Source organism: Chelonia mydas, chromosome 8 (assembly GCF_015237465.2).
Source record: "Chelonia mydas isolate rCheMyd1 chromosome 8, rCheMyd1.pri.v2, whole genome shotgun sequence".
NCBI classification, from domain to species: Eukaryota; Metazoa; Chordata; order Testudines; family Cheloniidae; genus Chelonia; species Chelonia mydas.
In genome coordinates this window covers 12,345,780-12,371,085 of record NC_057854.1, presented here as the reverse complement: position 1 = coordinate 12,371,085, position 25,306 = coordinate 12,345,780, and the positions used below count along the sequence as shown (strand labels likewise).

Sequence of the window (25,306 nt, the reverse complement as noted above, 5' to 3'; positions counted from 1 at the left end):
AATGGACTCCTGAAAGCATAGCGGGCACAAGAAGGCAGGACCCCAGTCCTCCGTTGGCAGGCTTTCTTGGAAAGGAAAGTGCTGTCGAGAAAAGGAAAGTTCCCAGATGACGGCAGCATTTTCAGTGGTTGCTGTGAATGCTTAAGGAGCAGCATTCTAAGCATCCAGGTGAGTCCACCGCACAGCTGGCTTGCATGCTGTAGCTGGAATCCTGCCTCAGTTTCAGAAAGCCTGATGGCCACAAAGCCAAATACTCAGAGGGGATTTACTTAATGATGTTACTGATCTGGGCCTAAACCTCTCTGCCTAGTTTCTGGCTAAAACGTGGGATCTTTGGGCACTTTCAGTGGTTACCGCAATCTAGAGGGAGTTTGGAAAACTCTTCGCTAAATTCCAAACTCCTCGTGTGTATCCCCCAAGCTCAAATTCACTCCCTAGGGTTGAGTAGCCCAGCAAACACAAACAAATTCAGAGCAACTTCTGGTGCCAGTATATAGTGTGGGCCAAGTTCATTCCTTCTGTAACTTCATTGAAGTTAATTGACCTTGATGGGGTTACATCTGTGATACTTTTGACCCATTATATGTTTTCCAAAGTTAAATGGAAAATTTCCCAAACCGCAGACACACATGGTTTCACCTGTGCTTTGACTATAAGCTCAGTTTATCTTCATTCTTTCAGTGTGCGGTCCTGGACCTGAACAAATAAACCCCTGACTGTAGGGCTCGGCTTCGAGGTACTTCAATCTTTATACAATTTTTAAAACTCATTTACAAATATTCATGCTGTCTCAGCCAGAAGTGTGCATTGGGCTCTATCGCTAATCCATGGGATTCATGTTCAGATACCTTACGCGGTAATGCTTTCCACTTCTGCTGTGGATCATCACCTGCTGGAGAAGATCACTGGGCCTGATCTTGCATTAAGCTGGTGCCTAGGGGACACAACCAAGACTGGGTCCCCATTGTACTATGTGCTCCATATACACATTGTAAGAGAGAGCTCCAGTCCCAAACATTTTAAGGTATAAATAGACAAAGCAAAGGGTGAGAGAAGGAAAGGATTATTATTCCTATTTTACAAATGGGAAACAGAGAGAATAAGGGTTTGTCTACACAAACAATGAGTTTATGGCAAGCTGGGGCATAACTCTACCCCGCACTAGCCTGCCGCGCACTAACGGTCTCTGTGGACCCTGCTGACGCACACTAACAGTTTCAAAGAGGATTAGATCAGAGTGCATTAACAAATTGTTAATGAGCGTCAGCAGGGTCTGCATGCACAGTTATCTCATGACAGGCTGGTGCAGGATAGATTCACACCCCGCCTTTCCTCAAACTAAATGTTTGTCTAGACAAGCCCTAAGTGACTTGCCCAAGGAGTCTGTGGCAGAGCTGGGATCTGCACCCTGCTTCAAGAGTTCCAACTCAGTGCCTTAACCAGCAGACCATCCTTCCAATCATAGATCAATTTCAGATGCCCTCAGCCTCCTGAGGCAAGTAAGCATTGTTATCCCTATTTACTGATTGGGAAACAAAAGACCGAGTGGTTAAGAGACATGCCCAAGCTCATGCAGCAAGTTAGCAGCAGAACCAGAAATGCAGCCCAGACCTCCTGAAGCCTAGTGCCTTGCTCTAACCACTAGGCAAAGCACCACGCTTGTGGATAGTGCTTTACTGTACATTTTGAAAAGCATAGCCTCTCCAGGACCTGAAAACTAAACACTTAGCAAAGTCGAATGTGGATATTTTTCTGTTTTCACATTATTTTTCTTTTGAAAACATTAAAACCATCCCCCACTCCCCCCCCCCCCAAATAAGCGCAAATGGGTTGTTTTGGTGCAGTGTCCTGTTTATTCTTGCACATCCTTCTCTTTCTCATCTGACGGCAGTCACCCCACCCGGATTGCAAGCAGTGCAAAGTATTTTTTTACAGCAGCAGCATCTGACTCTTTAAACACGTTCCTTGACCCACCGCTTTAAGCAGCCGAGTTGTTATCCTGGAGGTTCTTTAATCCTTTTTATCTTAAGGAAATGAAAATTAGTGATGTGTAATTGCTCACTGTTGTTTCTTTACCTCTGTTTGGGCTGTCTTGTCTACCATCTGCTTCTCAGTTAGAGGAAATGCCAAGGTATATGGAGGGGGAGTCAATCTGTGCCCTTTTCATGCTGTTACAGCTCCTGGGGCACACCTAAAAAGATGCAGGGCACACATCCTTCTACATTAATCACTGCTTATGCAATTACATCAATTAAAAACAACACCTACAATGGCAATGATCCCTATGGGTTGATAGATAACCAAGAAGGTTTAGCATCCTGTCGAAATAGCCAGCATGTCTCAGGAGGTCTCCCAGGATGCCACATGTTCCTTTTAGTGGAGTGCAACTGTGGCTCCTGATGCAGTGTTAAACCACTGCCTATACCACTGTATATTAGTCCATTAAAGGGTAGAAAAAGAGATTGCACTTCCCATGATGCCCACACAGTACAAGCTTTCGCCACGAAGGCGCATTCTGTCCCGAGAGTGTCTGCAATGTGGGTCACTTGAACGTTGAGATTTGCTGCGAGGTCAGGGGTGAAACACACGGGGTTTTGCCTCTGTGCTGAACATTCACTGTCCTTCTCATTTGTGAAGCTGTTGCTACGTGAATAGGCACCCTGGTGTTTTCAAAGACCTACATCTAGTGTCAGCATATGAGCATTTTTCCTCCTGTAAGTTAGGCCTGGTCTGCACAGATTGTGTCACAATATAACTGTGTCAGTTAGGTGCTTTTTATTGAAATAGTTGCACTGGTGGAACCCCTAGTGTGGTTGCAGTTATAACAATATAAAAGTGCTTCGGCCCGTGGAGCTTACTCCCCTTCTCATGCAGGAATAGGCTGTACCAGTATATGGACTTTTATACCGGGATACTGTGGCCATGCTAGGTGGGGTTCACCCTGTCTTGATGGAGGTAGTTAAAGCGGTGCAACATTTGTGTGTAGGCTGGATCTTCATCTTTTCAAATGTATTTTGTTAGTGTCCGAAAAATCATGGAGATTTCATAAGCGACTTGTGATTTGGAGGGCCTCAATTTTGAGGGCCCAACTTCAGATACCAGATTTTCATAGGGTGGTGGCTCAGCGCTGTCTAAGCATCATGCCTTCTGCATGGCTCAAGTCAGGCCTCCAAATCTGAAGCACCCAAAATCACTAGTCAGTTTTGAAAATTTAGGCGTGTGCGTAAGAGCCTCGATCTTGCCAACACTTATGACCAAGCTTACCTTTAAGCATGTCAGTAGCCCGTTGACTTTGATGGGACTGCTTGTGATGGGAATGATTAAAGTTAAGCACGTTCATAAGTGATGGCAGGATCAGGGCATTAGTGATAAATAGTTTGTGGTCAGGTTTCTAATGATAAATTCTTTACCTACTGCAGCTCTTTCTTATGCTCTCCTTTTCTTCTCCTAGGATTACGCCCCTGCTAGAGCAGTCTCCTCCACAGGTTTCCCCAAGCAGTCTGTCTCTCTCTGAGATTTCGGAGGTCAACAGGACATGCTCACAAGGAATGAGCCGCTACGACCTGGATGAGATTGATGCTTGCTGGCTGGAGCTTGTGAACATGGAGTTCAGGGAGATGGGTAGGTGCTGCTGTTATTTCTCTGCTTGCCAGGGAGCACACTGAGTTGGTATTATGCCTTATTAATTATGAAAACAAAAAAGATTGAGGCCTTCAGTGCTGCTTTCACCCAGTAGAGCAGGGGTTCTCAAACTGGGGGTCGTGGTTTATTAGCCTCAGAGGGTCACGAGATGGTTACGTAGGGGTCATGAGCTGTCAGCCCCCGGCGTTGCCAATATAAAAAGTTTGAGAACCACTGCAGTAGAGCAAGGAGGCTGATTTACAGAACAGATAACAGAATCCAGACTCCCACTGCTGCGCTTTAACTCCATGCCCATCTCTAGCTTCATCTCCATACTGCTCCCCAAAGCACAGTACTGCAGGAAGTGCCCCGTGGCCAGGAGAGGAAAAGGAAAGGTACCACACCGACATCTACTCCTCTTCCCGTGACTCTCTCCAAAATCACAAAGGCCCCACTCAACTGTCTTCTTGCCAAACTGACAGATGGAGTCAGAGGAAAGCAATGGCATTATTTCTGTCAAAATATAGAGAGCTGAGGAATATCGGTTATGGGGCGCCTTTCATTTTCCAGTTGTCTGTACATGGCACAGCGTGGTATTGCTAGCATAACTGTAGCTTTTTATCACTGCACATTTTAATCCATTTCAGTTAAACAGAAGTAAGTGGGATTGGGAGTTAGCCCATTAGTGTTTATGATGTTGAGGTGAGCAAACTTGTTAGTACTGAGACTGGGTTGTAGTTACTATGGAGGAACTTTCCAGCCCTGGCTGAGTAAGGGTTACTGTGTTGTGATTACAACCACTAAGCTAAGAGTAGCAGACTACTAGTAATTTAAGTATAAACATTCAGCTTTTCACAACAGTGGTTGGAATTTACTGACATAAAGTGCTACTCCCAGAGACAGTGGTCTGCAAGGGAGGGACTAGATGTGATATAAAACACCTTAATAAACAGAATCATACATTGCTTTTTAGGAAAGACATGTTCAAACGTACAGTTCATGAGCTAAATTCTGCATTGATCAGTACCCTGTGAGAACCTCTTTATTGCAGTGGAATCACACAGAGTGTAAATTAACGCGGAATTTGGCCCCATATATTTGCTGATCTTCTGCATTCTTGTTTTCAGTGAATCTCTTCTCCTTTCACTGACTAATGTTTTACTAGCCAGATTTGGTATCATTATCACCATGCATATAAGAGAATTCTAGAGGTGTTTTTGGAGCCTGGTTAACTATGTTAAACATTCATTGCCTCTCCCGCAGCCTCAGTAGTGAATCACAGACAGCCTAGCCCATCTTAGCAGCTTCAGCCCTATAGGTATCACACCCTGTTTTTGCCACAGGTTTTGAAACATCAGTGATTTTGGCCAGGTCTTTGCACTCAGTAAACAACACAGCCATAGGAATCATACCAATCAGCACTAGTCTGAAACGTTGCTGTCTGTCTTCAAAGGAACCAAACTTCCTATCACTCCACAGATGAAGCTTCTGTTTCTGAGAAATCACACTCTGCATCCTTTCTGACTCTGATGGATTGTTAGTGTCATCGGTCTTTACATCCTCTTTTGAGCTTGGTTGCTGTGCAAAGTACTGCTTGCTGCCAATGAAATAGGGTTTGTTTTTTTTTGGTTTTGTTTTTTTTAACAATTAAACTGTTTATTCAGTCAGTCGTTCTTGCACTTTACAGCTGGAATTCTGGGAACTCAAAAACAACATCTTTGCCAGTGAGCTTCTTGTAGACACCAGAAAATGTTTCCACCTTATGTTCAACATTATTCTGTTGTGCTTTGTCCAAATGGACCTTGATGAGTCTGTTGCCGTCTAGTTTCACGCGGAATCTCACGTGGTTTTCACTAGGGAAAACCAGATCTTCGAGAATGGCATCATGCACTGCAGTAACTGTACGGCTCCTGGGACGCTTTTGCTTGTTTTTTGTATGGCTTTTCCTTGTTGGTTTGGGCAAAATCCTTCTCTGAGCAATGAACACTACATGCTTGCCGCTGAATTTTTTCTCCAGCTCACAAACTAATCGGACCTGGATCTTCTGGAAAGATTTCAGCTGAGGAACTAGTACAAAGATTATGATTGCATTTTTACCACCCCCTACTTCAATTTCCTTAGCTGCCGTGATGTTCAAGTCTCTCAGCTGAGCTTTTAAATCAGAGTTCATCTCCAACTCCAGGAGAGCCTGGGAAATACCAGACTCGAATTCATCTGGCTTTCACCATTGGGCTTCACAATCGTTACGGTAGAACTGAACATGGCCTTTCTCTCTCAGTTGTATTCCACTTCTGATTCTTCCTTGTAAGTGTTTCAAGGGCTCATAGAAGGTCAAAGGCCAGAGATTTGGCTGCTCCAAGGATCAGTTTGGTTGAATTAAATCTGACTCACTTTATTATTTTTTGCATAATGACTGGTTTCAGAGTAGCAGACATTTTTAGCCTGTATCCGCAAAAAGAAAAGGAGTACTTGTGGCACTTAGAGACTAACAAATTTATGTTATGCTTTATGCTCAAATAAATGTGTTAGTCTCTAAGGTGCCACAAGTACTCCTTTTCTTTTTATTATTTCTGTAAAGCATGAGGTTACAAATCCATTGTCTTAAAGGATTTTCAGCTGCCACATTAATTGTTAACTTGCAAGACTGAGATGAGAACACTGGTTTCACAGCTTGGGGAGGAAAGGGGACTTATCCATGAGGCGCTGGAATGTGGCTGGGGCCCCATGTAGCCCAAAAGGGAGGACGGTGTACTGGAATAGCCCATCCAGGGTGGAGAATGCTGTCTTTTCTTTAGCTTCTTTGGTCAGAGGAATCTGCCAGTACCCTTTTGTCAGATCCAGGGTAATCAAGAATCGGGCACTACCCAGTCGGTCAACCGGTTTGTCGATGCGTGGTATGGGGTATGCATCAAACTGGGATATTTCATTCAGTTGGCGAAAGTCATTACAGAATCTCATGGTACTGTCAGGTTTAGGCACTAGAACAATTGGACTGGACCACTGACTGTAAGATTCTTCAATAACCCCTAATTCTAACATTTTCTTTACTTTGGCCTTGATTTCTTCTCTTTTGGCTGCTGGGATTCGGTAGGGTCTCAGTGTTACCTTAGCTCCGGGGATCGTGCGGATATGGTGATAGGTCTCAGTCGTCCACCCTGGTTTTGTAGAGAACACATCTCGGTTGCGATTAATCATGTCAGCTGCCTCGATCTTTTGGATCAGCGTCAAGTTGGATGATATCCTCACTTGCTCGTGTAAGTTATCCTCCTGGGGCAGGGTCTCTGCATGACTAAGCATGCCTTTCGATCGTGCCAAGGTTTTAGAAGATTGATGTGGTAAATTTGCTCCGATTGCCGGCGGCCCTGGCTGCCGCACCTTATAGTTCACCTCTCCCACGGCTTTGATTATTTCGTAGGGTCCCTGCCACTGGGCCAACAGTTTACTTTCTGCTGTGGGCACCAGTACCATCACCCGATCCCCTGGTTGGAACCATCGAAGCTTCGCTTGGTGGTTATAATGGGTTCATTGGGTCACCTGTGCTCTCTCCAAGTGTTCCCGTACAATGGGCGTAACTCGGGCTATCCGATCTCTCATCTGCAGTACATGCTCAACTACGTTCCTTCCGGGATTTGGCTCCTCTTCCCAGGCTTCTCTGGCTATATCCAATATGCCCCAAGGGTGGCGCCCATATAGTAGTTCGAATGGAGAGAAACCCGTGGAGGCTTATGGAACCTCCCGGATGGCGAACATGAGGTAAGGCAATAGGGTATCCCAATCTTTCCCATCCCAGCTCACCACTTTCCTGATCATGGCCTTGAGGGTCCTATTGAACCTTTCCACAAGGCCATCTGTTTGCGGGTGGTATACAGAAGACCGTAGAGCTTGTACATGGAGCAATGAACAGAGATCTTTCATCAACTTGGACATGAAAGGTGTCCCTTGATCAGTCAGTATCTCCTTGGGTAGCCCAACCCGGGCAAAGATCTGTATTAGCTCCTTAGCTATTGTCTTGGAAGCTGTGTTGCTCAGGGGAGCAGCTTCTGGGTACCGGGATGCATAGTCCAGTACAACAAGCACATGTTGGTGGCCCCGAGCTGTCTTCTCTAGGGGCCCTACAAGATCCATGGCTATCCGTTCGAAAGGAACCTCTATTATTGGAAGAGGTATCAAAGGAGCCCGCAAGTGCGGGCGAGGGCTATGTAGTGACACTCCGGACAAGAAGTGCAGTATTGCCGGACATCTTCATGTACTCCTGGCCGGAACAACCTCCGCAGGATCCGTGCCTGGGTTTTCTCTACCCCTAGGTGTCCTCCAAACAGGTGACTGTGGGCGAGACTCAATATGGCTTTTTGATGTTTTCGTGGCACCAGAAGTTGTTGTATCTCTTGCTCCTGCGTTTGCACCACGCGGTACAGGAGATCTTTCTTCACTATAAAGTAAGGTCCGGGACCCCAGACCATCCCATCCACGGGTATCCCATCGATCTCGGCCACTTCTTTCCTGGCATTGTCATATCTGGGGTCCTCCGCCTGGTCCCGCCCAAAAGTCTCTCTCCCAGGACTAACCTGCCCAAGCTCCCAGGGGCCAGCTTCTGCTTCTTCCAATGCCTCGCCGCCGTCAGGGCTGGGGGCAGCTTCTGGCTCACCTTCTGTGGTGGAAGTTTCTCTGTTGTCTGCTCGCGTCCATCTGCCTACTAGGGAGGTCTTCTGGCCCTGGGTCAGGATCCGGGTTCCCAAGGCCTTCGCGGCCTTCCTCTCTTTTTTTGTCTTCCGGGTCTTTCGGGGGGCTGAGAATAGATCCTGAGAAATTTCAGTGAACATCGGGGGTTGACATTCCCCCGGTGACGAGTCGCTGTCCTCAGGATCCCCACCTCCCTCCAGCCTCTCCGGGGGGAGTAAATTATCAAACCCGGATAGTCCCTCCCAATGACTACAGGATATGGGAGTTTAGGAACTACGCCCACGGTCACCTTAGTGGGGTTTCCCTGAATCTCTGTCTCCACTGGGATGGTGGGATAATGGCTCACGGCCCCATGCATGCATATCACTGCTATGCATTTGGCTTGTAGCAGCTGACTACTTTTTACCAGCTTACCCAATATGAGGGTGATGGCACTCCCAGAGTCCACCAGCGCGGTAGTCTCTACGCCATTTATCCTCACTGGCCTGGTGTAATTATGCAGGGCTAATGCGACCCCCGCGAGGTGGATAAGGGAGCATGGGACCTCCCAATCCCCCAAGTTACATTGCATAGGCTCCTCGGTGCTGGGACACTGTGCTGCTATGTGTCCCCACATGCATAACATCTATAATTGCTTTTAATCATTCCTGTATCCCGGGGGTTAGGGGTTTAGTCCCGGGGTTCAGTCCCGGGGTTCCCCCCACTCAGGCCAATCCCTTCCTTCTGGGGTCCCCGCTGGTTTTTGGCCCCCCCTTCTTCCATCTAGGACTCCCCGGGGGTTTGGTTGCCCAACCTTCCAGGGTTGGGGTCGGGTGCTTGCTTTGAAAGGGGCCTTCCTTGGGTAGTCGGGTCAGTTCCCTGGCTGTCATCCGTCTTTCTACCAGTTTGATCATCTCATCGTACGTGGACGGATCGTTCTGGCCTACCCATTTGCAGAGATCTGGCGGCAGTCCCGGCATGTAATGGTCTATGACCAGGGTCTCCAAAATCTCCTCTGGCCTGCACACCTCGGGCTGTAACCACTTGCGCGCGAGTTGTATGAGGTCGAATAGTTGGGACCTCGGGGGTTTGTTCTCCTGGTATTTCCACTCATGGAACCTCTGGGCCCTTACCGCTACCGTTACCCCTGATCGTACTAGGATCTCTGCCTTCAGACGGGTATAGTCAGTGGCATCCGTGGCAGGCAAGTCAAAGTAGGCCTTCTGGGCGTCTCCACACAAAAAAGGGGCAAGAATGCTGGCCCACTGCTCCTGGGGCCACGCCTCACGCTGAGCTGTCCTTTCAAATGAGAGGAGATATGCCTCTACGTCATCTCCTGACGTCATCTTTGGCAGACAACCAGTGGCCCTCAGGGTTCGCGTCCTGTCGGACCCCCGGGCCTGGGTGGTGAGGATCTTCAGCTGGTCCACCACCTCTCTCAAGAGGGCACAATCTTGGGTCGCCTGGCTCATCAGTAATTGATTGGTTTCCTGCTGTAGCCGCATAAACTCCTGTTATGCCATTGCCTGAACCCGGGTGGCCTCCTACTGGGCTGCCGTGGCTTGTACCAGAGCTCTGACCACCTCCTCCACTGTGGTGCAAAGCAAACAAACAAACCAAAAAAAAAAAATTCAAAACCCCAGTGCACACTTTTTTTTTTAAACCTCTTTCTTCCTCCACGCTGTGAACAAAGTCCCACTCCTGACACCAGTTGTGACAAAGCTCTGTCCTTGCCTCCGTGGGTCCCGCGTTTCCTGGCGGATTTCACTAGCCTCAGAGGCTCATTGTGACCCTCCATGTAACCCTTCTCTCTCTAGAGACAAGGGTCACAGTCTACTGAGCCATTTTCATCAGAAGCCAGCGAGAGAGGTGAGGAGAAGTTATCCTTCCTTTGCACAGTCTCTGTTGTCTCCCAGTCTCAGTGGTTAATCAGGGGGCAAAGGTTGGGGGGGAGCCCGGGCCCACCCTCTACTCCGGGCTCCAGCCCAGGGACGCTAATAGTGTCAGCTATGGTAGCTGACCTTTTAGAAACATGACATGTACAATTCCCTGGGCTACTTCCCCCACAGCAGCCCTCACTTCCTCAAGCTCCACTTCAGCCTTACCTCAGGGCCTCCTTCCTTGTGCCTGATACGGTGTGCACTACTCAGCCTCTCCAACAGCGCAACTTCCTCCCACAGCTCCTGACATGCACCCCCACCTGACTAACTGGGGGGCTTTTAACTAGTTTCAGCCCGCCCCTGATTGGCTTCAGGAGTCCCAATCAACCTAGCCTTCTCCCTGCCTTCTGGAAAGTTCTTAATTGGCCCCAGGTGTCTTAATTGACCTGGAGCAGCTGCCATTTCACTTATCCTGGTACTAGGGATTTGTTTAGCCTGGAGCTAATATATCTATCTCCCACTACTTTTCCATAGCCATCTGGCCTTGCCCCGTCACAATAGTTACCTGGGCACTTTCTGAGACAAGTAAGCAGCTTTCCTGAGAAACAAAAGATTATCAGAGTAAATGTAAAGTTTAGTAATTGATCACATAAAAAGCTTTAAGTCAGTTAAAAAAACCTTCCTTTGTCATGAGCACATTCCAGTAACCAGCTACTGTATCCTGTAAAAATATACTGGTAAAAGAGCTCCTAGCTTATAAAGATGAGCTCAACATTTAAGCGTGCCCGCACAATGATTTGTTGCTGCTGCAATGTGAGATAATAAAGAAAGTGGATCTAAAGTAATTTGGATCAGACACTGACCAGATTTATAAGTATAGGACATTATAGACAGCACAAGACCTTTCCTTTTAGGAAGAAGCCATGCCGTAAGTCTTTGGTTTTTTATTAAGATTTCACGCCGCACATTGTGATCTCCATTAAATTCAAAGCTATTGTAGGATTGTGGCTAGAGAGACTTCAAAGCCTCAGACTGAAAAGTCCCTTTGCCGTGATAGGCACTTCACACACACAAAATCCCAGAGAAATTGCTAAAAATGTTGATGCCCGAATCAGTCTTGCTGAAGGCAGAATGAACATTTTTAAGTATTCCTCGATTTAATCCATATAGTATATGCTGCTTATATAAATTCACTGTGGGCTTTATACACTCAGGGCTCTACAGTGGGCACTTGAGGTGTTGTTTTATAGGGATAGCAAGAAGCACCTGGGTCAGATTTACTCCTGGTGTAGCGGGGATGGGGTAGAAGTTCATCGTAGTATGTGTAAGATATGTCTCTGTGATGATTAGAACATCTCAAGTCAATGGAGGTGAAGTCCATCTTAAGTGAACATTGCTGGAATAAACTGAGGTCGGTGGAGTTGGTGCATTAGTTATCCCTTTGGGAGGGGCTGCAGAGATTAAATTGAGCGGGCGTTTACTGAGCCACAGCTCTGCCTACAAGTGGTCTGAGTCCCCTGATCACGGCACTTGTACTAACGGTAACAGCTGATTAGAGGCACGACCAATAACTTCCTCACATTAGGCAAACACCTTTTCCCTTGGAAATAGAACCATTGCACGGCAGATGGAACGGAGCATAAGGCTTTGGAGAAAGGTTCCCAGATATGCATTCAAAGTGGGGGCATGAAACAAAACAGTTGATCGGTCAGAGTCTATTCACTGAGCTTTCACTGCTTCACTGGGTAGTGAGCCTGCTACCTCATTTTTATGCTTCACTAGATATGATTTTAATCATCAGTATTTTTAAGTGATACTATTGTCTCTTTTTGGATCTAAATCTGATTCTTGTAGATCCAGAAAGGAATATACTGTAGCCAGTCTTACACTCCTAACTAAGATATAGCTATATTGCTCTCTTTCTGAACCCTAAACAGTATGGAAGTCAAGTTAGCTACCTCAGAAGGAAGAAAACTGACTTGATGTTTTACAGGGTTTGAAGTTGTGGCTCTAGGGAGTTTAAGGGTTATATTCTTGATGATTAGACCGCTAAGTCACTGCTCTATGTAAGAGTCACAGCTTGTGAGGTGTTAGCTGTGTGTGCTATATCTCATTAACATGCCATTGTCCCAGGGAACACCATTGTCTCAGAGAGGGTGCAACAGCAGCCAGCAGGCCAGTGGTTAATTCTCATTCACATCAGGCCTTTCATCTGAGGATCTCACAGCCTTTCAGAAACCTTAGGTCTGAGTCTCCACTCACACAAGTTTTACACTAGAGTAATTCCATTGACTTCAGTGGAGCTACTCCTGATTTACACTGGTGTGAGGGAGTGGAGAATCAACCCCAACGGGTCTCGGGACAGCCCTGTGAAATAGCCATGGTTTATTATCCCCCTTTATAGGGGGTAGGGGTTACACTCTGGGATAGTGGTGGAATCAGAAATAAAACTCTGGTCTCCTGACATACAGTTCCCTTCACTAACCACATCCCAGTGCTTCTGTCATTGGCTGTCTCCTGAGTCTTTTTCAGACCTCACTTACCCGGGTTCTACACTGGCATAACTCCATTGACTTCTCTGGTCTTAATCCTGATTTACACTACAGCAATATCAAGACCTCATTTTTACTTTGCTTATACCATTTGGGAGTGGGATTCTTCCGCATCTGTAGGATGAAGATACCAAGGGGCTTTCTGTCCCCACAATGCAGTAAGTTTCACGTACGCCGCTCCCAGTGGGATGTGTGGAGCCCTGTCCTTTTTGTAGTGGGTTCCATTTCCTTTAAATGACAGACTGACTTTCCCCTTTTAATTGCCTTCCCACCATCCTGCTGCCATAAGGGATTGTTAATGTACAAAGGCTTTGACTGGAATCTTCTGCTAGTCGTCTACTGTTAATGGCCATAATGTACTATTTACCCCTGTGTAATCCATATGCAGAGCTCCCATGTTATGTGGTTTCACAAAGATGTTCAACTCTGCAGCTGAATCCAGGCTTGCGGTAGTTATTGTTAGTCAGTTGAGAAAGCTTATCTCCATTAATAATTCAGGCTCTGTTTGTTTGGATTTTTGTTTTAGAGAAATCTTGCCAGTTTGGGGCTGTTTTATAACATATCTGTACGGCAGCCCACAAAAAACATTCCTGGGTACTGTGTGCGCGACTGAGAACATAAGCTCATTGCACAATCAGTTTAAGGGTGTACTTGTTTGATGCTAATAGAAAAACCAGCAAATCCTCCACCACTTCTCATTGTATTAACAATTTACAAGTGAAGGACATTTAAGACACAGAGTGGATGCATATCTACAGTGTGGAAGTATCTTGAGAACAGATTTAGGGCCAGATGCTGGTCTTAGTTACATCAGTGTCAGTCTGGATTAACTCCATTGGTGTAAATGAGAACAAAATGTGGCTTTTCGTTATTTACTATTCACGGCCAGCAGAGCAAATGCCATTTTGCAAATGGATTTGACTTCTTTTTTTATTTCAATCATTGGGATGGAATATTAATGATGATGATGATACTAGGCACCTAAAGGTCACTGACTGAGTTTGTGGCCCCATTGTGCTAGGCACTGTACAAACACATAGTAAGAGACAGTCTCTGCCCTAAAGAGGTTGCAGTCTAAATAAAGAAGGCAGGCAAAATGTGGAAGGGGAAACAAACACACGGAGAGGTGTGGTAAATAAATAACTTTCTGGAGAATGGTAGAACCAGGATTAGAGTCCAGGTGGCTGCACTCCAGTGACCTATCCACGAGTCAGTACAATTTCCACTTACACCTTTCCACCCAGATCCAATCAGTGAAGACCTGCATGGGCTTATCTGAAAGCAGAAATGGCCCATAGACCTTTACTGAGCTGATTGTTTTATTTCCAGGCTGTCCATGAAAAAAGTTAGAAGGAGGAATCAGAGAGTCAGATTCCGATACTCTTATTCCGGTTCAGCAGCATTTTACTCCATGAGTAGTCTCATTAGCTACAGCCAGATTACTCAGGGAGTAATGTACAATTGCATGTGAGTGAGGGTATCAGAATCTGTCCCAGAAATGGCGAAAGTTAGGCAGTGTGTCTCAAGGGAAGAAGAAAAAAAAGAAAAGAAAGATACTTAAAATGATAATCCAAACTAATTTTGTGTGAAAATAGCCTTGGCCTTTAAGCTTATCTCACCAAAGCCTGCTAGGGAATCTAGAAGTATTTGCAGGTAGCTGTTCCATAAGCCATTTGCAGAGGTGAAACACAGTGACCCCCTGAAAATTAAAGCCTTAGATGATTTAACTCCTTACAGAGACAGAGATTGCGGGAGCACCCCTCTGCTGTTAGCTTACAAGTAGGTTGGTAGGATCTGTGGTCAACAGTGGAAGTGTAGGTTTTAGCTCTCTTGGTTTTATTCGTTTTCAGCATGATCTGTTTTTCTTTGTAGTTGTTTATTATTTACAGAAACTCTCTTCAAAATAATTGCTTCAGTTTCAAACAATATTCAGTCTTGCTGCTGCAAGGGATGAAGTAGCTTTAATCAGAAGTGCTCCAGGACAACTCTGCGAGTGAAAAGCATTATTACAGAAAGACAGCAGATTATTAAGTGGTTTCTAAAACACTTTATCATCATCTGAAATTTGAGCAATAATTGATGTCAGTGGGTGGCATAAAGGGTGATAATTGGTTCCTGTAAATCTTTTAAGTGCATTAGCAGGATATGATTATAACAAAATACCTAGAAGTTTTGCTGCACATGTTTAGCTCATATGCAGATTGTATGCTTATTATTTATTTTATTGGTCACATTATATATTAAATTTCCATTTATAAATGGTTAACGTATGATGATGAGATATCGTAAGCATGTTGTAGAACATGGGTAGTTTGGGCTGTAGATAGTTATAAACACGTACGTGGAAGATCTTATTGACTGTTGTAAGCCATAGTTATAACCAATCTGTTCACCTGGTGGAGTCTATAACAGTCTATAATAATTGATTAATCAGTTATTAAAACATTTATTAATAATTAACCCTTTATAAAATGATACCTTAATATAAAATGTGAACACTTTATTTGTTGATATGTCTGTACCGTGCATCACAGCAGTATCTGAGCACTTCTCAGCATCCCTGGGAGGGAAGGAAGTATTGTTACTCCCCTTTTTAAAAACGGGGAACTGAGGCACATAGAGATTATGTAACCTTCTTACAGTCACACATTAATTTTGTGGCAGAGCCAGGAACAGAACCCATGCCTCTTGAGTCCAATGAGTGATGATCACATGGACAGTGGTCTGAGGTTTTCAAAGCTGCCTGATTCATGTGTTATGTGAAGGGATAAATAATGCTTCCTTATTCACTTTCTCCACACCATTCGTGATTTTATAGACCTCTTATCATATCCCCCCTTAACTGTCTCTTTTGCAAACTGAACGGTCCCAGTCTTTTCAGTCTCTCCTCATATGGAAGCTTAAAAGCTGTTCCATAGCCCTAATAATTTTTGGTGCCCTTCTCTATACTTTTTCCAATTCTAATATATCTTTCCTGAGATGGGACGACCAGAACTGCACGCAGTATTCAAAGTGTGGACTTACCGTGGGTTTATATAGTGACATTATGATATTTTCTGTCTTATTATCTATCCCTTTCCTAATAGTTCCTAACATTCTGTTAGCTTTTTGACTGCTTGTTTGTTCATAGCAGTTTTCTCTCCAAATATACTCCATAGGGTGAAAGGGTTTATTGTTTCAGTAAATTGATTTTAGTAGAGTGCAGTTTTGTTGGAAATAAGTCTCAGTTTTGCAAAAGGTGGCTCCTCCTGCTAAATATTTTTGCCCCAGCATACCAAGTAAATTGAAACCAGAATACGGAAAGGTAGAGAATGTATTTTAGCAAAATAATGTTACTGCTTCACATGCAGTGTATAAGGGAATGCGTCTAGTAGTTACTTCGGTGTCTGGGAAGCCTGAAGTTCGGAGTTCCGTTCCAGCCTATGCTACCGACTTCCTGTGTGACTTGGATGAGTTACTTTACCTCTTAGAAAAAAGAAAAGGAGTACTTGTGGCACCTTAGAGACTAACCAGTTTATTTGAGCATGAGCTTTCGTGAGCTACAGCTCACTTCATCGGATGCATAGCATATCGTGGAAACTGCAGAAGACATTATATACACACAGAGACCATGAAACAAAACTTCCTCCCACCTCACTCCCCCGCTGGCAACAGCTTATCTAAAGTGATCCTCAAGTAGAGCCATTTCCAGCACAAATCCAGGTTTTCTCACCCTTCCCCCCCCACACACACACATACAAACTCACTCTCCTGCTGGCAACAGCCCATCCCCCTTTGAAACCCCTCTTTATAATGCGCATGATAATCAAGGTGGGTCACCTCCAGCACTAATCCAGGTTTTCTCATCCCCCCTCCCCCACCCTCCCCTTTTCCAAAAACCACACACACAAACTCATTCTCCTGCTGGCAACAGCTCATCTTACAATGTGCACAGCAATAATCCAAGTTTAACCAGAACGTCTTGGGGGGGGTTTTGCAGGAAAAAAACAAGGGGAGACAGGCTACCTTGCATAATGACTTAGCCACTCCCAGTCTCTATTCAAGCCCAAATTAATAGTATCCAATTTGCAAATGAATTCCAATTCAGCAGTTTCTCGCTGGAGTCTGGATTTGAAGTTTTTTTGCTTTAAGATAGCGACCCTCATGTCTGTGATTGCGTGACCAGAGAGATTGAAGTGTTCTCCGACTGGTTTATGAATGTTATAATTCTTGACATCTGATTTGTGTCCATTTATTCTTTTACGTAGAGACTGAAGCGAATACTCACCAACAACCACATACCACACAACAGAACCACTAGCCCAGGAACCTATCCTTGCAACAAAGCCCGTTGCCAACTGTGCCCACATATCTATTCAGGGGACACCATCACAGGGCCTAACAACATCAGCCACACTATCAGAGGCTCGTTCACCTGCACATCCACCAATGTGATATATGCCATCATGTGCCAGCAATGCCCCTCTGCCATGTACATTGGTCAAACTGGACAGTCTCTACGTAAAAGAATAAATGGACACAAATCAGATGTCAAGAATTATAACATTCATAAACCAGTCGGAGAACACTTCAATCTCTCTGGTCACGCAATCACAGACATGAGGGTCGCTATCTTAAAGCAAAAAAACTTCAAATCCAGACTCCAGCGAGAAACTGCTGAATTGGAATTCATTTGCAAATTGGATACTGTTAATTTGGGCTTGAATAGAGACTGGGAGTGGCTAAGTCATTATGCAAGGTAGCCTGTCTCCCCTTGTTTTTTTCCTGCAAAACCCCCCCCAAGACGTTCTGGTTAAACTTGGATTATTGCTGTGCACATTGTAAGATGAGCTGTTGCCAGCAGGAGAATGAGTTTGTGTGTGTGGTTTTTGGAAAAAGGGGAGGGTGTGGGGGGGGGGGGTGAGAAAACCTGGATTAGTGCTGGAGGTGACCCACCTTGATTATCATGCGCATTATAAAGAGGGGTTTCAAAGGGGGATGGGCTGTTGCCAGCAGGAGAGTGAGTTTGTATGTGTGGGGGGGGGGGGGGGGAAGGTGAGAAAACCTGGATTTGTGCTGGAAATGGCTCTACTTGAGGATCACTTTAGATAAGCTGTTGCCAGCGGGGGAGTGAGGTGGGAGGAAGTATTGTTTCATGGTCTCTGTGTGTATATAATGTCTTCTGCAGTTTCCACGATATGCTATGCATCCGATGAAGTGAGCTGTAGCTCACGAAAGCTCATGCTCAAATAAACTGGTTAGTCTCTAAGGTGCCACAAGTACTCCTTTTCTTTTTACGAATACAGACTAACACGGCTGTTACTCTGAAACTTTACCTCTTAGACTCAGTTCCCCTACCGGTATAATTGAGCAAATAATATTTACCTACCTATTTACATACCCTTAATTAGTGAGTGTAAAACACTTTGAGAACTTCAGCTGAAAGGTGCTACATCCGTGAAAGGGCAAAGTATTGTTATTCCAGGGTTTGTGGTGGCTGTTTGTTAGTCATCACTCCAAGGGGCTCTCATCCCATGAGCCATGAGCCATTAGTACCTTTCTCCCACTTCCTTCAGAATCCGACAAGGAGGCTGTGGCTGGCCTCACAGTGAAGAGGTAGATTCAGTGCTACTTGTGGTTTGGCCTGTAGGGAATTGTATAAGAACTGGGCCTCTAGTCTCTCCACAGAAACTAGCTGTGTCATCTGAGTCAGAAGCGTGGTAACCCACAGCACTGGGGCCTCCAGGATTTGATGGGGATGAGGCAAAAGGTTAATTCTAATAGAGGAACATGATGGGATCCTTAGGAATCTGTCAGTGGTGTAGATGACTCCACAGTTATGTGGGTAGGGAGAGAATGAGGCTTTGTAGAATAGTTCCCTTTCACACGCCCAGAAGGCACATATACTAGGAATAGCCTCCTGTTAGGAGCCAGGTCCAAATAACAGGTATGTGTTGTCCTTTCCTAAGTCATATCTGGAGACCTCCTGGAGTGAGTTATAGTTGGACAACTCCTCCACCTCGTCCGTTTCCTTCCTTCCCCTCTAGGGAATGCTTAGTTTGGTTGGGTACATCATACCCTCTTTCTCCTCCTGGCCTGTGCAGTGGTGTCCCAATCTGGGAAGGAAGAGGCTATCAGCTTTACCTTTGATCGTGGACTGTCACAGGAGGATGTGGAAACTGTACTTTTCAACTTGCATAGGTTCTACAGCATCATCCCATCAGGAGGATGAGGTTCCTGTCACCGCAGAGAGGGATGGAGTATGGCCTCTAAGGGACATTGTCCATCTAGTAGACGCACCGAACACTCCCCAGGATTCTGGGGATCTTTCCACAAGTTAATCCACACATATACCAGGGGAGGGCAGGATGTCTTCCCAGTGCCTACAGTAAGCTGGCATTTGAAGTATCCTGCTGGCGATGGGACCGTGTAGGCATGGTAAAGGTCTGTATTTGCTGGGAGCATCAGATTAGGGCAGCACTGGAGGCCTCATGTAAGATAATGCTGATGGGGCAATTCCTGCAGATTTGGAGGGGGAAGATGGTGCTTTGCTGTCCTCCCACTGAATCGTCAGAGCCCCAAATCCAGGAAGTTCCTGTAAAGGGAAAGGTGGTGCTTATCCTCATCTCTTGTCACTTCCACACATGCAGTCGATTCTGGCCATTTATGCAGGCTCCCTCCCGTCCACAGGTGTATTTTAATAGGATGACTTGCCCCTATATCTCTTACACTCAGACAGTCAGCTAATGGCTAGGAATGGGTGACCCTGACAAGCTTTGCAGGTTCATTTCAGTTCATATCAACTCCCAGAAGTTCTAGTTTGCTCATATGAAAAGTGCTGAACTTGGTGTATAAATGGGCCTAGTTAGAAATTCCATGAGGACACTCGTCAGAAATGACCACCCCCAGCATACTCAGCGTTAAAATATCTGGGAAGGGGATCTGGATGGCCTCATGGAAAGGGTGATAGACATGGAGCCTTTTATATCTTGGCTAGTGTTTTGAATAGGACCCCAATCTGGCAGTGTTTACAGGGACATGAATATTAAACTCTCACCTCCAGACATGGTCCCTCTAGGTCAGGATCAAGGCCCATTGTCAGAACGGTGTGGGTTCTGCCAATAGGTCTTAACCGAATAAAAAACTATTTCTCTTGAGCTATGTTTGGAATCCAAAAACCTGATTCTGATCTCAGTAATTATGTGCGTAAATATGGAATAACTCCACGGACTTCATTGCACTTATTCAGTGTCACCAAAATCAGAAACTTTCTCCTTTTTCATCATGCCATATTGAAAATAACAGTATCAATACTGCATACAGCATGGGATATTTTGGTTGGGTATTTTTTGGTTTTTTGCTAGACACTCAATACAGATAGCAACTTTCTAGATTAGCAACTGCCAAAAAGATAATTTTATGAATGGAGTTTAATAGTGACAACTTTGTATGATGCAGAAGAAGATAAATGGGGCATAAATGGAAAAAGAACTTCACTCTTAGGCACCATTGTTTAGTGATTCATAAGCCATTAATTGCTTTGTACTCATCAAGTACAATTGTCACTTCAGTAGACTCCATGGTATTCTGAATAGAGCTTGGCAAACTAATACCTCTCATGTAATTACGTCAATATAGAATTGATCCTGCGGGAATTCTGCGCCAATGCATACGTGCAGAATTCATGTCCCACACAGATTTCTTTGCTTTGCCGCAGAAAAATGACTTTCTGACAGGGAAGCAAAGGGAAGCTGCAAGAGTCATCAGGCACCACTCCCTAGCAGATACGTCCTTTCAGGCACCCAGAGCATCTGGCAGAGCGGTGAATCACTGCAGGGCTGGAGACATCCCAGCCAGTGGCTCCTACCCTGAGCCGGGATCAGCTGCTAGTCCCAATTGGGCTGGAGGCAGGAGAGGGCGGGACTTCCTCTTCCCCTGCAAGGAGTGGCTGGGAACCAATCAGACCAACTCCCAGGAACCTCCCCTAGCTGCGGGAGGTTCATCATCCTCCCCTGCTTCCTCCCCCTATCGCTCCTAGGCTGCAGGGGGAGGGATCACTGTATGGGGAGCTGTTCCTCCATTCACCCAACCCCAGTGCATCCGGACCTCCCATACCCAGACACTGCTGCCAAGCCTCACCCCATACATCCAGAACCCCCATAGCCCTCCATACCCAAACCCCACACCACTGAATCTCAATCCCTGCATCTGGAGCTCCCCTGCACCCAGACCCTCTGCTTCCAGGCCCCCACCCCTGCACCCAGACCACCCCCGACTGAGCTCCCTGCACTCAAACTCCCACACTAATGAGCTCACCCTGAGCCCCCACATCCAGACCCCATGCCATTGACCCCCGGTTGGCTGCACCAAGACTCCCACCCCACCAAGCCCCACTCCCCCAGCACCCAGACTCCCCCGCTAAGCCCCAGCAACCTTCACCTGGAAGCCCCTGCAGAGACCCATTGCACCTGCACCTGGAACCCCTGCAACGATCCCTCCTACCTAGACTCCCCCACTGAGCTGCTTATACCCAGATTGTCCCACACAGAACCCTCTCACCCCACAACTGGATTCCCCCACACTGAGCCCCTTCATACTTGGATCCTGCCTTCTTGAGCCTGCCTGCCCCACACCTGGTGCACCTGGCACAGGGGGGCAAGGCTCCAGGGTGTTTCTGGGGCAGGTCCAGGCCTTGTGTTGTGTCAGGGTCAGGTGCAGCCTCACCCCTGAGTCCGTGTCCCAGGGGCGGGGCTGGGAGGACTGCAGGGTGATCTCCCACCTTCATGCAGCCAGTGGCGTGTGCTCCCCACTGCCGTGCTGGAGCCTCTGCATTTATTTATTGAAAAATAAAACTTGCAGAATTTTAAAATATTGTGTGCAGAATTTTTAACTTTTTGGCATAAAATTTTTTTTTTTTTTGGCACAGAATACCCTCAGGAGTTCCAAAATGTATGTTTGTTTATGCATGATTCATAGATATGCCATCTAAAAAACGAAACATTTAAAAAAGTGAAGAGCAAGTGCTCATTCAGTACAGGTGTTGCTTGTAAATTCTACATGCCGTTCACAGGCTGAATTCTGCTCCTGAGTGCATGTCCAAACTCCACTGAAGTCAGACTCACTTTCAAAGCTGAGTAGGACATTTGGTTTTTAAGCAGTGAGGTGGGAGCAGTTTGACATCGACATTACCTTTCCTGTGGGTTAGGCTGGCAGTGACAGGGTATCACTATCAATTAAAAATGTACAACCTTGCATAGGAAAATGGGCTGTAACAGATGGCGGAGGAATATAGAGTTGCAATTATGAGAAGTTTGTTTCCACGTGGAGTGTAATGGGTACTCTCCAGGTACCAATGTGATCCTGACTCCGGAGTTTGGGTCAGTTTTAGGTTTCCTATGGAAACCACCTTCCCTCTTTCTCCTACTTCAGGAATCGCAAACACTGAACAACACTCTTCATAGTCATTTCTTATCTGCTCAGAGGCTGCTCTAGACTCAGCAAGCTGGCTCTGTCAGGTGCGGTATGCAGAAAACTCTTCCGCTTCTGTCCCCAAGGAACAGAAAGAGATTTTAATAGTGACTTTCATTTCCGAAAGAGTGAAAAACGGAGGCTGAAATATTTGCTCCAATAACAAAGTTGTTCAAATGGTCTGTTCCTAAAGGGACCCTGCCAAAGTAAAATGAATGGGCCAGGTTTTCACACAACCCACTCTCCCTGCACTGGAGAAGTAGGCTGCACCATCCTTAAGGATGGCACATTCCATTTGGCTCTCCCCTGTGGTGGTGCAACTCCCAACCCAAGGTAGTGGCAGCCTCTAAGCTCTGAAGCATGAGGCGTCTTGAACCAGATTGCCAACGAAGGGTGCTTGAAATAGTTACATGACTGCAGCTCTCCAAATGCCTGTGAGGCACCATGTGCCAGATTTGGGCTCTGAAATGATCCCGCGCATCCATTGGGCTTGCTCGCAATAAAACAGGTCACATCAGGCTTCGTTGCATGTGTGGCATAACAACTCAAGCGCTTGAAAGGGCCCTGGTAGGGAATGGGTTGACTGGCTTAGATTGTAGCTCAGATTGACACAGACATGTGAAATGCCAATCCAGAAGTTTGCATAGACTTGTCAAACCAAAGTAAACCCTGCCAATGGAAGAGCATGGGAGAAGAACTTAAAAAGCCAGACAATGGCCTGTTTCAGAGTAGCAGCCGTGTTGGTCTGTATCCGCAAAAAGAACAGGAGTATTTTTGGCACCTCAGAGACTAACAAATTTATTTGAGCATAAGCTTTCGTGGGCTACAGCACACTTCATCGGACGCATAGAATGGGACATATAGTAAGAAGATATATATATGCATACAGAGAACATGAAAAGGTGGAAATATCCATACCAACTGTAAGAGGCTCATTAATTAAGATGAGCTATTATCAGCAGGAGAAAAAAAACTTTTGTAGTGATAATCAAGGTAGCCCATTTAGACAGTTGACAAGAAGGTGTGAGGATACTTAACATGGGGAAATAGATTCAATATGTGGAATGACCCACCCACTCCCAGTCTCTATTCAAACCCAAGTTAATGGTATCTAGTTTGCATATTAATTTAAGCCTGTTTGTTTGCCCACTTCTCCGTACATGTGCCCTCCTTGCCTAAGGGTTTTTTTTTCCCAGCATGTTATTGGGTCTTCAGGACTTTGTGCAAAAGGAACACATCCTGCAGGCCTTATCAGCAAAACTCCCTTGGAAGCCATTAGGAGTTTTGCCTGAGGATATGGGGCTGCATCCTGGTCCTGATGATATTCCTGGAAGCTTTGCCACTGGCTTCAGTGGGCTCAGCCCTGGGTGAGAACTTCAGGATTTGGCTCCATGTTAGTTCAGTATACAAAATCTGTGCACCATACAGCCACTTAACTTTTTAACATGAATTTATCTTCGTCTTTTTCCCTTCACTGTTTATAAATCAAGAATTGTTCCCCTGCTGTCCAGCAGCAGAGAAGGTAGAAAACCTCTATAACAAGTACTCTGCAGTAATCTACAGTAATGGTCCAAACCACTGTAGCTACTTCGCTGTAAACTGCAGTGGCTTGTTACTATAATTGTTGCAAATTGCAGTGTTTTGTTTTGTTTTTTAAATAAAGGAATCCTGGTATACTGAAGCATCACAAGTCAAGTTCCTCTGTTGCCTTTGTACATATGACAGGTCCCCTCATCTGATCATTATTATATATTAAATAATCTAGCCCACTAAAGTTCAAAGCTTAAATTACTTCTGTAGATCTTCAGTGTTTAGTTGGAAATCATCTTCTCCTTACCACTGACAAATATTCCTTACCTGCGTGTGTTGGTTTTGTTATAATTCTGTGTTCTCCCGCCTTATGGAAAACATCACAAAGACTGTGGATGTTTTTTTAATTTTGCTTTTTCTTCTTTCCTTCATTACCTGAAGTGACCAAATGCTGTTTGTAACATCCTAGTTGTTAAAAGAAAAGGAGTACTTGTGGTACCTTAGGGACTAAGTACTCCTTTTGTTTTTGCAAATACAGACTAACACAGCTGCTACTCTGAATCCTAGTTGTTGTGCAGACAACTATGATCTTACAAACAGGTGAGGGGAGAAACAACAGGAGAAGATGAATTCCTAAGCAAAAAAAATCTGCATTTCATGGAAATATCCTTAGCATTCTATGGGGGAGCAGCAGGATTGTTTGCAAATACAGTGTTTTTCAGAACCTTCCAATGAGACTCCCTTGCAGTGGTGAAGGTGAACCACAGTTACGCTGTAGTTAGACTTTCCATGAAGATTGAGGGCCGTGTCCTGCCATTGATCAGCGAGCTGAAATCTTATTGACTTCAGCGCAATGGCAGGAACTGGCCTAGAAAGAAGCAGCTGAAGTGGAAGACGGTGAGAGACTGAGTTCATTGGAACACTGTTCAGCAATGGCAGCATTTCACTGTCAACAAGCTACTGGGGTAGCATCCCAACGGTAGCAGTGATCATGGATATGTCACAGCCACTATGGAAAAGTGGTATCATCCCCATATTAGGGGTTGTCACTGAGGATAAGCCTCTGGTGGTAGCATCCTCACCACTAGTTGTCGCTAGAGGTGCTAGTACAATGAGAATAAAAAGTGAGACAACAGATACAAGCCCAAACCTGCCCCCGTAACTGAGCTTCTGACTGGACTTGTACTGACCAGAAACAAAGAACATTACCCTCAATTTCAGCCTTTGGCTCCAGATTTACAGTTCTATTTAATTAGTCTTCAAAGGGTCAGTTTTCACAGTTTTAACAAATAAAGCATTGACTTTGCATTGCCAAAGCTTGTCTGAGCCCTTCCTGCAGCAAGCATCTTCGGAAGACTCGTCTCCTTGAACATTTAAACTGTCAGACCTAATTATCCGCATTGGTTCAGCTGAATGGCGTTTTTCCCCTCTGCCAACAGCAATATTTTGAAACATAAACTGTATCCATAGTTAGAAGCGTCAGTTTTCTGAATCACATTATCATTGTCGTGAATTCGCCTCTTAAGTTAAAGCCTAAAGTGTCTCCTTTGTGAAATACAGCTTTGTGCAAGGACTCTCCAAACGGAGGGCTCTGTGTGCTCCACCCCAGCAGGCAAA

General features: G+C 45.5%; 1 protein-coding gene and 1 pseudogene across 8 annotated transcripts in view; one reads left to right on the top strand and one right to left on the bottom strand.

Annotated features, from left to right (window-relative positions):
• The window catches only part of JADE2 (jade family PHD finger 2), a 154,424-nt gene that overhangs the window by 85,054 nt on the left and 44,064 nt on the right, over positions 1 to 25,306 (top strand). For 7 of the 8 annotated variants that reach the window (XM_037907520.2, XM_037907521.1, XM_007053570.3 and 4 more), the window contains one exon: positions 3,452 to 3,621. In XM_037907520.2, the coding sequence (XP_037763448.1) occupies positions 3,452 to 3,621 (170 nt within the window). Of the gene's footprint in view, positions 1 to 714; positions 737 to 3,451; positions 3,622 to 25,306 lie in introns of those variants that run through there. The other variant, XM_043521387.1, reaches the window with a different exon arrangement.
• Positions 5,286 to 5,893, bottom strand: LOC102936254 (annotated as a pseudogene).